Below are 13,357 nucleotides of genomic sequence, written 5' to 3'. Positions count from 1 at the left end.
ACATACCTTAAATGTTTACAAGAACATCTGGAAGTCAGAGTATGGATAGGCATGGTAGCAACAGGATCTGTGGCATATTTTTCCTCCTCTAGAGTTTCTTAACCTTGCAAAAGAGTGATATGGACAAATGTAGCAAATTATATATTGCGTGCCAGTTTTAAAAACTCTGGAATGAAATGCATTTTTTACAAAATGTGGTTACAAGCTTTACAAAAGTTACAAGCTCAGAGTTGTCAGAGGCTCTTCTCCAAAAGGACCACTGGGGACCACTCCAAAAGTAGTGCTGGGGACATGGAAAAGAAGTTACATGATTCATACAGAGCTGTGGTTTATACAGGCATCAACTTACCTTAAATATAAAGTGTATTTAGTTTATGTCATAGTTTGCATAAGTAACCTAAGAATCTTAACATGCTGTTTTGGTAGTAGAACTTTAAAAGGTATATCCATTAAGAGGAAAATATGGCATTGCTGACAAGGTCATATTAGTTTGCAGACTAGTGAAAGTCAAAGAATCTCTTTCAGGTTTGACTTTGTGTTTAAGTACAAAATCTGCTTGCAGGTTTCTGCATACCTTTTACCACATTGAGGGCAGCAGAGCTAGAATGCCTTTAATTTCTTTATTCTGTCTGAAACCCACAGCAGTCAGTGATGTGTTACTGCCTTTGGGAGGCTGGTTGGTCTGTTTGGCTTCTTCTTTCCGTGTTTTGGTTTTTTTAGGATTGACTGACTTTAAAAGAAGGAGAGAGCTCAACAAGGTGCTCACGTGCGTTGTACGGTAGATTCTTCATGATGGCAATAAAAGCCTTGTGTAAACTGGCTAGAAATTAGCTTCATACACAGTTCGGAGGATATAGGCTTAGGTGTCTGTGTCAACAACATAAAGGTTCATTAGAAGTGAGATATGAATGCTTCCCTCTCACTCTAGAAAGGCAGTGTTTTTTGTACCCATGCCATAGTGTGAAGGAGTTTCGGCTTACAAATATTTGCTAACTTATTTATGAAGCAGTTGTAAATTGAATAAATAAACAGCGTAACTGGAAAAGAAGTCCCTGAGAAGCTTCTGTGAACTAGCATTTCCAGCCAGGAGGGGGAGGTCATAGCAGTGGGGCTGTATTTGCAGCTGCCAATTTTTATGGTGGCTGTAATTTTGATTCATTAAAGGTAATGAGAGAGCTTGCAGGAGCAGGGAAAAAAATCACAGTCTAAGGCTTGTTTGCTTTCACATTTATGTGATGAATGGTATGTAGACATGTGATGCCAGCACATGCACACTAAATGTGTGTGTGTGTTTGCATATCACAAGTGATTTAGGTGTGGGAACCCAAAGCAGGAGAAGCAGATTCTCACAGGGTATTGACGAGCTCAAAATATGAATTTAATATGGCTGAAGACCTCCCTAACAATGACTACAACATATTTAGGGTAAACATCCATGAAGGTGTAATGATACTTAGAAAATTAATTTTTGTAATCTAGCTTCATTTTTTAAAAATCTAGTACTGTGAAGAGAAGAAGCATAATTAAAATAAGAGAGGTAGAGTATTTCCAAGAGACAAGCAACCCTCCTAGAGGACTACACCACTGGGATACCAACTATTAAAAAAACCACCCCAAACCAAAACAACATACACACCCCAAACCAAACATAGAAAAATTGACACTTTAGAAGTGAGGATCAGGTTTGCTGAGGTACTGAGCATTACAAATTAAATTTGAAAGTTCATATTTCAATTAAAATTCAATTTCAGTTAAAATTCAGTTTTAGTTTTCTGAAAAACTTGTAGTTACAACTGCAGATGGGGTTCAGTTCCAACAAATACTGATGGATGCAGCTTGACAAAAACTTCAGTGTTAGTTTAATGTATTAAAGGATGGGCTTTGGATTGTCTGTTGTGCAAAAAAGAGATTTCTAATGTATTTTGTAGGTAGCACCTCCATGCCTAGTAGCACCAGTCTAAAACCTTTTTATTTATTTAATGTTTTTCAAGTTCTAGTTGAACTGAAATCTCAGCTCTGTTCCTTTTGTTTGAAAGCTGTACTTATCTTGAGCATTTTCTATGCACTACACTGTTTTAGTCTTCAACACACTTCTATTTCAGGCACACACAGTATAGGAATGCTAAAAAAGTAAAATAATTTGAATTATGCAAGTCTGAGTCCTTAGAAGTTTTATGTGCCTCATGCTGCTACAGTTCTTTAGTGTTTTGCTCTGCATGGGGCTTGCTTTTCTCAAAAAAACTACCAAAAAAAACTAAATCAAATTCTGTTTTAGCATTTACTATTTTTATCACTTAAAAGAAATTTACCTGAAAGGGAAACATGGCCTATTTGCACAGTAACTGTTGTTTCCACATAAAATATCAAAGAAATGGGAATCCTTAGGCATTCTAATGTGTTTTCAAGAGTAACTGCTGTGGGCAGGCTACAAGTCATAGGGTGTAAATAATAGATTCTGCTTAGCACTTGCTCTGTGTTGGTACTTTATTGTTTCCTCCCTTGCTGAGCTTAACTAGACTTTTGAAATCTAGTGAAGATATTAAGGTTAAAGCAGACCATTTTCTCACCTAGTTAATGGTGGGGTTTTTTTTAACAAACCTGAGCTTTGAGAGTTTCAACTGTTTGAGAGAGTGCTAGTGGAAAAGTGTGTCTGTGTTACAGAGAGAGAATTGAGAACCTTTCACTAAGACTCATGCTAGGGTGAGATGGCAACACTTATGTTGCCTGTCAGGCAGTAGAAAACATAAAAGTATACTGACTGGTAATCATTTCTCTTGAGTCAGTCTCTTTCAGAGAAGTGCCTTATGAGAGGCTGTGATGCATTGTCGTGCTTTTACTTGTTCTGCTTGGGTAAAGATGGACAATTTCATTGTAAAGCAGAAATGAAGCAAGGGCCTCATAGCCTTTTATGCAGTAGAAATAGAAATAAGAGCACTCGGCCAAGAGATGTGAGATCTGGATTCGGTTCTTTCTGAGAAGGTTCAAGTGTGTATTTCTCCAGTCTTAAGAAGAGTAATTTTACCCACTGAACTAAAGCATCCAAGCACTGAAGCAAAGAGTTCAAAGTTGATTGTGCCTGAAGAAAAACAGTAACAATCTTTTGTGTTTCTCCCATTTAATTGCCCTCTTGTTGCTAGTTCCCTTTATTCTGAAATTGTCTTATTATTTACAAGTTTGAAGTTGAAACATTTTAAGGTAACAGGTTTTTTTGGCAGTAAGAAGACTCAAGTGTTAGTTACTGCCTGTCAGATAAGATGTGCTGATGTAGTTGCACACTATCATGTAACATACTCTGATTTTAGTATTTATTATAGACGTTGGTTTTAAGAAGACACTTTCTAAGGAAATTAATCTCCTTTAAAAGGATTGTTTTGAGGAGAGGATTTAAGAAGTGATAATGAGATTTTTTTGACTTGTTTTTTGCCACAATAGTATAATCCTAATGCCCTCAAATACCCCTATCCTAGATCTATATCAAGATCTTTCAGTAGGCAGTGCTTGAACACGTTGTTCTTCTGATGGCTTCTGCCTCAACAACACCCTTGTATAGAATTATCTGGACTCATAAAGCAAAGTGCAGACTGACAAGTCCCCTTTCTCCTCTCCATCTGATGAGGACTGAAGTTCGCTGGAGAAAAAAAAAACAAACAACTTACAGTCTCACTCACTAGGTGCAGAATCACAGACATCTCAAGTACCAGTGTGGGTTGTGTGCTCAGCTGCTGTCCATGGCTGCATCCGGAGCTCTCTTAACTCCCTGTGCTTGGGTTCTACTCACTGGCTGGTTCACTTTGATTCTCACTGGCAAACAGATGAACACATTTGTCTTGGGCATCTCCATGCTTGCAGACCCACTGAACATCAGCACAAGCCCTCTGTCCATGCCTGGATCCTGGACCTCCCAGTTGCTGCCCAGTTTGCCAGCAATCTGAGTGCACTGTGATCTTCCATACCCACCACTGCTTTTGGGGATAACATAAATTCCCCCACCACACATGGCAGGTGCCCAGGCAAATGGGTTCTGTGACCTGCTGTTCCTTTGCAGCTGAAGTGCTGTGATTTTCATTAAACTTTGCTCCAGTCCCTCTAGTAACTGGTATCCAGGCACATGGGCCCTATGGGCTGGGATCCTGCCCCAGGTTGATGCTGAGACCTTCGTGTGCTCCAGTTGTGGGTGACCCTTTCATCCAAGACCTGACACTAGTTGCTGACCCCAAATTCACATTTTATAGGACCTGGTTTCAGGGCCTGTTTTGCTGCTGAGACACCCCCACCCACTGTAGCTGCTGGCCCCACAGGCACAAGAGGTTCTCCTGAGGGTCTGGTCCAATTCCTGGCCCAAAGTGCGTTGTGCTCAGTTGCTAGCACCTAATCTTTACAGTGCTCAGGTGGGAGAGAGAGAGGGGTTATGTGTTAATAGTTAAATTGTTGTCTTAAATTGTCTTAAATAGTTAAGAAAATATTTGTTCCTAAGTTTCGCACAGTTCCACTTGTCCCTGTCATCAGTTACAAAGTTCAGGCTGGCTCTCTGCCTGTAGTTTCTTAATGACCTATTAATTAGTGAGTGGAACCTTTTCTTCTTTGTGATTGTTTCCTTATCCCTTGTCTATCAGGTTTGTGTCACTTTGTGTTTTATTTATTACTTTCCTGTTATTTATATCTGCCTTTGAGCTGGAAAGGTTCTTGATCTGATAACCTTAATGAAGCAGATGCTCTCATGTTCCAAATACCCTACAGTGGTAATTTCACAAATTAATTGTGTTTTTTTCAGTAAAATATGTGAGAAGGTGAAATGCATCTCTTTTTAAGATACTTCCTTTTATCATTCCTGTTTTTTAAAAATAGGTGACTCCTGTTTATGATTTCTCACTTTTAACTGTCATGTTCTAAAATTTCAGTTAAAGGACACTTTTTGAAATATTGTTGGCAATGTACAAATGTAATACAACATGGCATGGTGGAAGTAACAGGTTCCTTGAGGACCCCAGATTGCTGTATCAGAAGTGTGGATTCTTTGGCATAGGAGACAGTGTTCATGAGCCTGTTGGTGCAACTGAGAGGCTGTATGGATTTACAAAGCAGAGGCAGTGTGGATGCCCAGACAAACAGGAAGGATAAAAGAAATATCAAATAATGGTTTTATTTTCACCAGGAATTCACACTAGGAATTGACTGTAGCTTGTTGCTGTATGTAATCTGTTGTCGTCTACAGAGCTCTGTGCAAAGGATCTTTTTGGCTTTTCTGGATTTCTCTTTGTTAGTTCTGTGATGATTTATGCTTGTAAAGTGGTAGATTAAAAAAGTAATCCTGAGATCTTGCTTGTTTGAGTGATCCTTATCAAAGTGTTTCAAATCCTTGTCACAGGTATGTAACAAAACTGTTTTAATTTTAATCTTATTGCAAAAGGCTGTTTTCAGAAGGAGTTACCAGAAACTTAAAGTTGCTGCCCAAATATTCATTTGATTTCTATCACTTTGTTGAGCTAAGCAGAGAACCCTACTGCCAAAGTATCAGTGCTTTGTCTTTTCATCAGATGGTTGCTTGTTTTGAGTTCTTCCATGAGCAACTTTGTTCTGTTGTCTTGCACACTGGAAATGTATTATGGCACACAGGCCTATGAAGTTTAGGGGATCTTAATGACTTTATGGTTTACTGACTTAAAAGCTGAGAGGTTTACTACCTGGAAAAATAAGGGAACTGTGACATTCTTTTGCTGTCAGGATATGATTAAGTAACTCATTAGATATGGCAGTCATTTGAGTCTGAATGTGTTTTGAATTCATTTAGAGTAAAAACAGACCACAGCAATAACTAAGGTTTTGACTGTAAACCTGAAAACTTAGTAATCAGTTTTGATGTTTGATAAAATGACATTTCATAGTTTAATGTGTTGTGCTGGGCATGGACATTAACTAACTGAGGACAAAGAAGTTATTTCTAATTTTTATGATGACCCTGCTATGTAATTTCTTTTTGCAGACAGTCATAGATGCCCATATCTTCCCAGCTCTCATAAATATTTTGCAAACGGCTGAGTTTCGGACAAGGAAGGAAGCTGCTTGGGCAATCACAAACGCGACATCGGGAGGCTCTGCCGAGCAGATCAAGTACGAAACAGTTTAAATCTTTCCATGTAATAGACTGAGTTAGTGTTTGTGTAAGAAAACAAACCATCAGCCTAGAAACTGAAAAAGCTTTCACTATGCTTTCAGTGCTGTATCCAGAGAGACCATGTCCTTGTTATGAATGAGCCTTTCATTCCTTTAGGGAGAAGTATTAAAAAAGTACATAAAAGTATTTCAGCTGTAATACTTACTTACATAATTGAACCATTTGTCTTATGTGAAAAAAAATGAAAGGCAGCTTTTAAGCTAACTTCTGAGGGGTGTAGAGTATAGCAGAGTACAGTAACAGTCTGGAGAGAAATAGCTAAGCCCCTTGGACAATGGCATCATATGCATCTCCTTTAGCTTATACCTGTACATGATGCTTAAATGCAGTTTTGTATAAAATAAAAAAAAATACTTGAAAGCATGTTAAATTAATATAATTGCTCTTTATAGAAAATATTTATAAGTTACCATTACAGAAATATAGTTTATGGTACTAAAAAAAAGTTGTTATTTCGTAGCTATAGGGAGAGAGGTGAGACAGAGAAGGGATTTTAAAGGTATTGTCATTGTTTCAGAAGAATTGACTGGATAGAAATAGATATCTTTAATTTCTCTAATTTTTCCAGTCAAGTTGGTACTTTATCTGATAGTTTTGATTTGTTTGACCTTCATACTAAGTGCTTAAATAGCTACACTAATTACAATTTTGCAGACAATTTACTGGGTTCCATGTGATGTTTTTCAGGTATTTAGTAGAACTGGGATGCATCAAACCACTCTGTGACCTCCTTACAGTAATGGATTCCAAGATTGTGCAAGTAGCACTGAATGGACTGGAGAACATCCTGAGGCTTGGAGAGCAGGAATCCAAACGCAGCGGCACTGGCATTAATCCTTACTGCGCTCTTATTGAAGAAGCGTATGGTATGAGCAAAACACCTGGGGAAATCGGGGATTACAGAAATGGTCACAAACTCATTGGCGTCTCAGCAGGCCCAGTTTTGTTCCCTTATCACTGTTACTGAAAATAACCTGTTCTTTGATAAATCTTCAGAGTACTCCATCATCTACATTATCTTTGTCTGTGTATGGATTGGAGACAGAATGTGCAGATCTTCTTTTCTTGATTCATACAGAGTAAAAGGTGTTAACAAGAAAACCACTACAGTTCCCAGCAGTAGAGATTTACTAGAATGGCTAACACTTGGATTTCATTATGGTATCATTCCTGCTGTTTTATTTTTATTGGTATCTGACTTCAAGGCTTGAGTTTGCCCATGTGCTTTAATGCTTGCCCAAAAACTGGTTGGCCGAGTTTAATTGCATTGTATACATATATATTATACAAGTTAGGAAATGGAGTCTCCATCCTTGGAAGTTAGGAATACTTGTCCAGACGCATCAGATCTTATCTGGTATTGGTTAGTACTGCTGGGATGGGCTGCAGGTTGGACTAGATGATTATCAGAAGTCTATTTCAGCTTACACATAGGTGATTCTGTAGTCACAGTCTTCATAAAGACAGCACTGTGAACACGCTTTTAGGAAACATGGTCCTAAAAGTCTCTTCAGAAAAAGGCTTAGAGCTTGAGGCCTTGTTCTTTACCCATTCAAGCTGTTTGATTTAATTTTTGAGTGAAAGAGCAAAGGCACATAGAAAGTACAAAACACATAACACAGTTACAGAGATCTCTGTATTTCAAACTGGCTTTCCTTGGTTCTGGTGAGTACAAGTTGGATGCAAGTCTCTATAGAGGGGCCTATTCTTTCTGAAGGTGGGAGAAAATAATGGAAGAGACTGAAAATTATTGTGGTCATATCCTTTGACTGAGCTGTAACTTTTATGTACTGCTTTTCTCTGCAGGCCTAGACAAGATTGAATTCCTGCAGAGCCATGAGAATCAAGAGATTTATCAGAAGGCCTTTGATCTGATTGAGCACTACTTTGGAACAGAGGATGAAGACAGCAGCATTGCCCCACAAGTAGATATCAACCAGCAACAATACATCTTCCAGCAGTGTGAGGCTCCCATGGAAGGCTTCCAGCTTTGAGGTGCCCCTGTGCTGTGTGCTCCTCTACCTAGCCAATCCTGTTGTCGAGCCACAAGCCACCTGTGGAGTGATTCTCTCAATGTTTTCCATAACCCTGTTTGCGCTCATTCGCTTGCCTTGTGCACATGCTCTTACATACGTCTGGAAAACTTTTGGCTCTCCGTGGCAGGATGCCCCCTCCTTGGCAAGGGGTCACCAGAATCACCCTTCTCCTCTAGATTCTGAATCTCTCCACTGTCATCTTTGTGGAGTTGAGGCACCTTTCTATACTTTGAGATATTCCCTGTTCCTATTACAGGAAAGTAATCCCTCCTCCACTTGGGGCCCCCACTCCTGACATCCAAGAGAAGGCTGTCTTTCTCTTGTATTTGCTGCAGAGTGTGTCTGCAGTCCAGGGAGACATTCAGACTTTCTGAGAACGTAGCTGAATTCATCCCTCATGTTCTCCCCTGGATGCCTCTTTGGACGGCTTCGAGAGATGCGTTAAACCTTCACACGCAATCTATCTACTGTGCTGTATGTGCCAGCTGGGGTTATTGGCATGAGGAGCATGTTGCAAACAATGGAGTAAGTTCTCTGTCCCGTGCAACAACAGGCTGCAATGGACATATTTTGTGGTTCTTAGGAATACTGAACACATCTGGCCCCGTCCCGTCTCGTCTCAACACTGAGCTCCCAAGTTGGATTGCAGACCACTGTGGAGATTTGTATACCTTCCCAGTTTTTCCTCTCCATCCACAAAAAAAGAACCTGTGAATAGGTCACTCTTAACACCTCCCCAGAAATTACTTTCCAAAACAACTTCTAGAATGGAGAAACCGCCCCCACTTCTGCTTGCCAGCACAGTATGATCCAGCCGGGCCTTCCTTAAAGATCAAGCCCTTTCTGGCTCCATGCTCCAGTCTGGTCCCCGGTATTCTAGTTATGGCTGAAAAGTTCCTGTCTGCCTCTTTACATTTTTACACAGCGTGACTTGAACAGATTTGTCTTCTGAAAAGTTAACTTCTGAATACAGAAATCTTCATCTGTAAAACTTGGCACAAGGAGCATTAGATCTCCTTTTCATTTTCATGAGACAAGAGCTTCCTCTCCAGATCACCTGATGGAATATAGTCCTCCTGGTCAAGGCCCTTATTTAACTAAAATGACACTACATTTGCAGGATAGTAATATAACATCTGTATCCACCTGGCCTTCTCATTTCACTGTCCCCTTTCGCTGTTGATGACACTTCAGGTGAATTAGCATGGAACGCATGGTTCCTCCAGGTGACATCTGTACGGCATCTTTGACTGCATAGCAGCTGCCACGCGCAGCTGGAGACTGCCCTTCTGCATGTTCTTGGCTCTGCAGCCTGCTTGGATCACAGACCTCTGATGCAAAGGCCAGCCACTCCTCACTGGGTTCAGCTGATACTGACACCAAACTTCACACACCTGGGGAGATGCTGCCTGATTGAAAGTGGCAGTTCCATTTTGAGAAGGCAATGGATTCCCTAGGCTGTCCGCTCCCCCCCGGCATCGGGCTATGTTCTTTCAAGCCATTTTGGATGCTTGGAACATTGTGTAAACATTTCAAAATCGCCACTGGCATCTGCAGTGTCATGTACCTGTGGTAAATGTTTGTGGCAGAACTGTCTTCAAGATCCTCATGACTCCTCTCAGTGATAAGCCACTGCAAAAGCAAAACCAGCCCATTGGATACAGAGTTATAAAAAATACATAAGTCATTTGTCATACTGCTGAAAGAAGCTAGGCAAAGGTCTGAACATCAGCTCTGTGTGACATTATTTAAATAAAGTCTTCTGTCTCTGCTTCAGGATGGAGACTCTGACCTGTGTGGCCACTGCAGAAGCCACCTGCTGCCTCCCTAGCTAAGCCAGTTGGCCTCCACATTCCCTCTCCCAGTTATTTTCTCTAGTGCTGCTTTGTGCTGAAGGAACATTTAGTTTACTGCACTTGATCTGTAAATGGACTTCAATTCTTTGTAATTTTAGGGGGTTAAATTTGGTGGTTAATTTAAAAAAGAAAAACCCCTCAATGTTGCCTTTACATCACATATAAATAACTGTGTTTCTCTTTTCTTGAAGGGTGATAGAAGCACTGATTAGTAGCAAAATCTTGTTTTAGCTTTTGGATTTTTTTGTGCTGGATTTTTTTACGTGTAAATTTCCAATAACATGTCATTTCTATAAGATTTGTTTAAAACCATGTACCTCTTATTGGATGGTATAAAAATGCTACATATTTTGTAAACAAATCTGAGCAAAGTGTGTGTGCATATATTCTGTATATTCATATATGTATATTCTGTGTATATATACACTAGTGTGTATATATACATATATACACACACACATATATATACACACACGCATAAAGTGTGTGTATATATATACATACCTATATATCTATATATATAAGTGTTTTCTCTTCCAGGCTAGTGAAAACAATGTGGTGCATTGGCATTTCCCTCCCCTGCCCCCCAAGAAAGTAATGACAATTGCCTCTAAATGAGTGAATTAAAAAAAGAGTCCATTTAAGCTGATTGGTGTGCCTTCCTGTGTAGGGAGCCTGGCCAGTAATTGTTATTTTTGCCATGGATATGTGAATTCAGAGCAGATAAGTATAAATCTTTAAACTTGATATCTTTGCTTGAAGTGACAGGCCTGGTTGATGCAGGTAATATTGTTATTCTAAATACTTAGACTGTGTAAGGCATTTGACTGGTACTGCATAATATTTTGAGTGAAAACCACACCAATACAAGAATCACCATGGCACACATTAAATGGATTAAAATGTGGCTAACTCATAGGTCTCAATGTAATTTTAAATGGTGCTTAATTGAGTGTATTTCCATCAGGATCTTCCAGCAACCAGTTCTTAGCGTTGCTTTATTTAGCCTTATTAATAGGTTGAAAAGAAACAAAATCTTCTAACAAAGGCTGCAAATTAAATGGGTACAGAAGGGAGATCAGACTTTTTAATTATAAAAGGAAAAGCTCACTGATACAGACTGACCAGAATTACTTGGTAAGCCAAGGGCAACTAAACTGCTTGCATTCTAACAGAGCCAAACATGTAGTGTAACTTTACCCATCTAGTAAGTAACATTCAGGCCACAGATTGAGAACTCTGTTTTGGAGGAAAAGTGCCGGTGAAAGTATGAGGATCATTATATCATATTGCTTGAACACTGCTTCCTAACACAGTTCTGTGTGGCTGTGTCCCTTGCTAGAAGCACTGAAAGCAGTATTCTCTGCTCTCCTGAAGGATGTGCTCAGATAGGGATCATCTCAGAGAACGCCTCTAGCTGCTGCTTTTCTGAAGGTCACGCTGTGTTTTGAATTATCTGTTGTTGGTTTTTGTCTAAATAAGAGGCAGCATGGTCTCATGTAGAGGGTAGGTGAGGGAGCTTTTGGAGTTCTTGTGTTCTTCTCTTAGCTCTGTCAGGCAGCATGTAATGCTAGAAAAGAGTCTTCTGTTTTCTTCAAAATTAAAAGACACGCTTTGGTTTCTGTCTGCTTGTGGAGATCCGATCTAAGCGTCTTCGAAAAGCCCCACAGGATGGTAATGAGACTATATTGAATTTTTCTGAAACATCAGGAATGAGGTGGAAGAACTGCACTTAGATTTTAACAATGTCTGTTTTAAACTGGGTATTAGAGAAAGGAAGATGCAGGAATACCTGGAATTGCTATGTAGCAGTTCAGCACACAGATCTGTAATGCCATTAAAGTTGTGGTTTTGTTTGGGCAGCAAACAGGAGCCATTATTCTTTCTGTTGGCAAAGTTCCCAGTGGAACATGGCAGGCAAGGTCAGTGTTTTTGATTTAGGAGGATACAAAGGATGATGGAGTACGTTACTGAAAGCTCAGTAACTAAGTCAGGGCCAGCACTTGGGGCTCCTGGAAAGGTATCACACAATAATTTGAGGGAACTGCTGCCTAAAGACTTCAGCCTGTTCCTAAATTCAGGTTTGTTCCTTGATGCCAACCAAATACAGGTGGTTGAAGACCTTTTTCCTAATGTTAGAAGAAGGGAGGAAGGCAATGACCCTGGACCTGCTTTTTCTTTTTTACTGTCAGCACGCAAAACTATTGAAGAACTAGATTGCAGCACATGGTCCTACATGTGACAGTGCTCCTGGCAATACACTTCTCTGCTTTTCTGGAGACTTCCAGAACACCTGTCTTAGCTCTGTACACTTTGATTTCTATGCCAGCTTACAGTAAATCCCCATCTCTTCCAGTGTGATTTTTTTTTTTCCTTCTGGAAATTGCCACAACACACCATTGGTACTTTCCCATGCCCATTTTAGACTTGAAGGTCTTTCTTCAGGTGTCTGAGTCTTAGTACAAAAGTAAGCAAGACCTCTGTGTACTGCTATGGCCATGTCCTGCTATGGCTCTTGCATGTTCCACTGATGCAGTGTTGGAGTTCTCAGGTGATTGCTGCATTAGGAAGCTTCAGTTGCCTCTGGACCAGGTACAGCAATAAGGCACATGGTATAGGATTGATAAACTGGACTGTTATGAATAAATGGGAGTGGTGTTACAGACCAAGCCAAAGAGGAGAAAGAAAATGAGGTACCATTTCAGGCTTAGTATGTTCTTTCCATTGTGCACTGTTGAAGCTGTGGGCTCTCAGTGATCTGAAGGGTGTTAAGTTCTCCCATCAGCTAGACTGGCTGCTTTGGCCAGAAACATGTGCTGGTTTTGTAACCACTGTCTGTGTTTAGAACTGCTTTTGGGAAGCCATCACACCAGAAAAGAGATGGTTCCTTTCACTTGCCTCACTGAGGAAATGTTACATCATTTTACAGTACCCAGCTACTTGCAAAGAAAACAATACAGTGGCTGGGAGCAAGCTGGACACCAAACAGAGCCCATTGTCTTGGGCTTTGGTTTGAGACTTGAGCCTATGCAGAAGCTGAAAGAAAATATAAAGTTGGGCAGTGATGCTAAGTCTTTTTGGCAGATTCTGAAATGGAGATACTGGGGTGACAGGAGGATATGTGGAGCTTTTGTCAAACCACTGGACCAGACTTCAGGTTTTGAGTAAATGGCCTAAAGCTTATAGAAATTTAAGTAAAATGAAAAACTGGTTACTATTGCTGTTCTGAGGTATTGCTTTTGAAGTGGTGTATTGCATATTTTTATTTGAAGTACTTTACCAGCTGGATGTGT

General features: G+C 40.0%; 1 protein-coding gene across 2 annotated transcripts in view; it reads left to right on the top strand.

The window, feature by feature from the left end:
- The window catches only part of KPNA1 (karyopherin subunit alpha 1), a 50,343-nt gene extending 39,367 nt beyond the window's left edge, over nucleotides 1-10,976 (top strand). For both annotated transcript variants that reach the window (XM_077781250.2, XM_085591936.1), the window contains exons 12-14: nucleotides 5,981-6,108; nucleotides 6,860-7,038; nucleotides 7,979-10,976. In XM_077781250.2, the coding sequence (XP_077637376.1) occupies nucleotides 5,981-6,108; nucleotides 6,860-7,038; nucleotides 7,979-8,166 (495 nt within the window). In that variant the 3' untranslated portion in view covers nucleotides 8,167-10,976. The remainder of the gene's footprint in view (nucleotides 1-5,980; nucleotides 6,109-6,859; nucleotides 7,039-7,978) is intronic.
- The last annotated feature ends 2,381 nt before the right edge of the window (nucleotides 10,977-13,357 follow it).

This window comes from Lonchura striata, chromosome 1, assembly GCF_050655825.1.
Source record: "Lonchura striata isolate lonStrDom1 chromosome 1, ASM5065582v1, whole genome shotgun sequence".
Lineage (NCBI taxonomy): Eukaryota > Metazoa > Chordata > Aves > Passeriformes > Estrildidae > Lonchura > Lonchura striata.
Note: the sequence above shows the minus strand (reverse complement) of the source record. Positions and strands in the feature narration are given on the sequence as shown.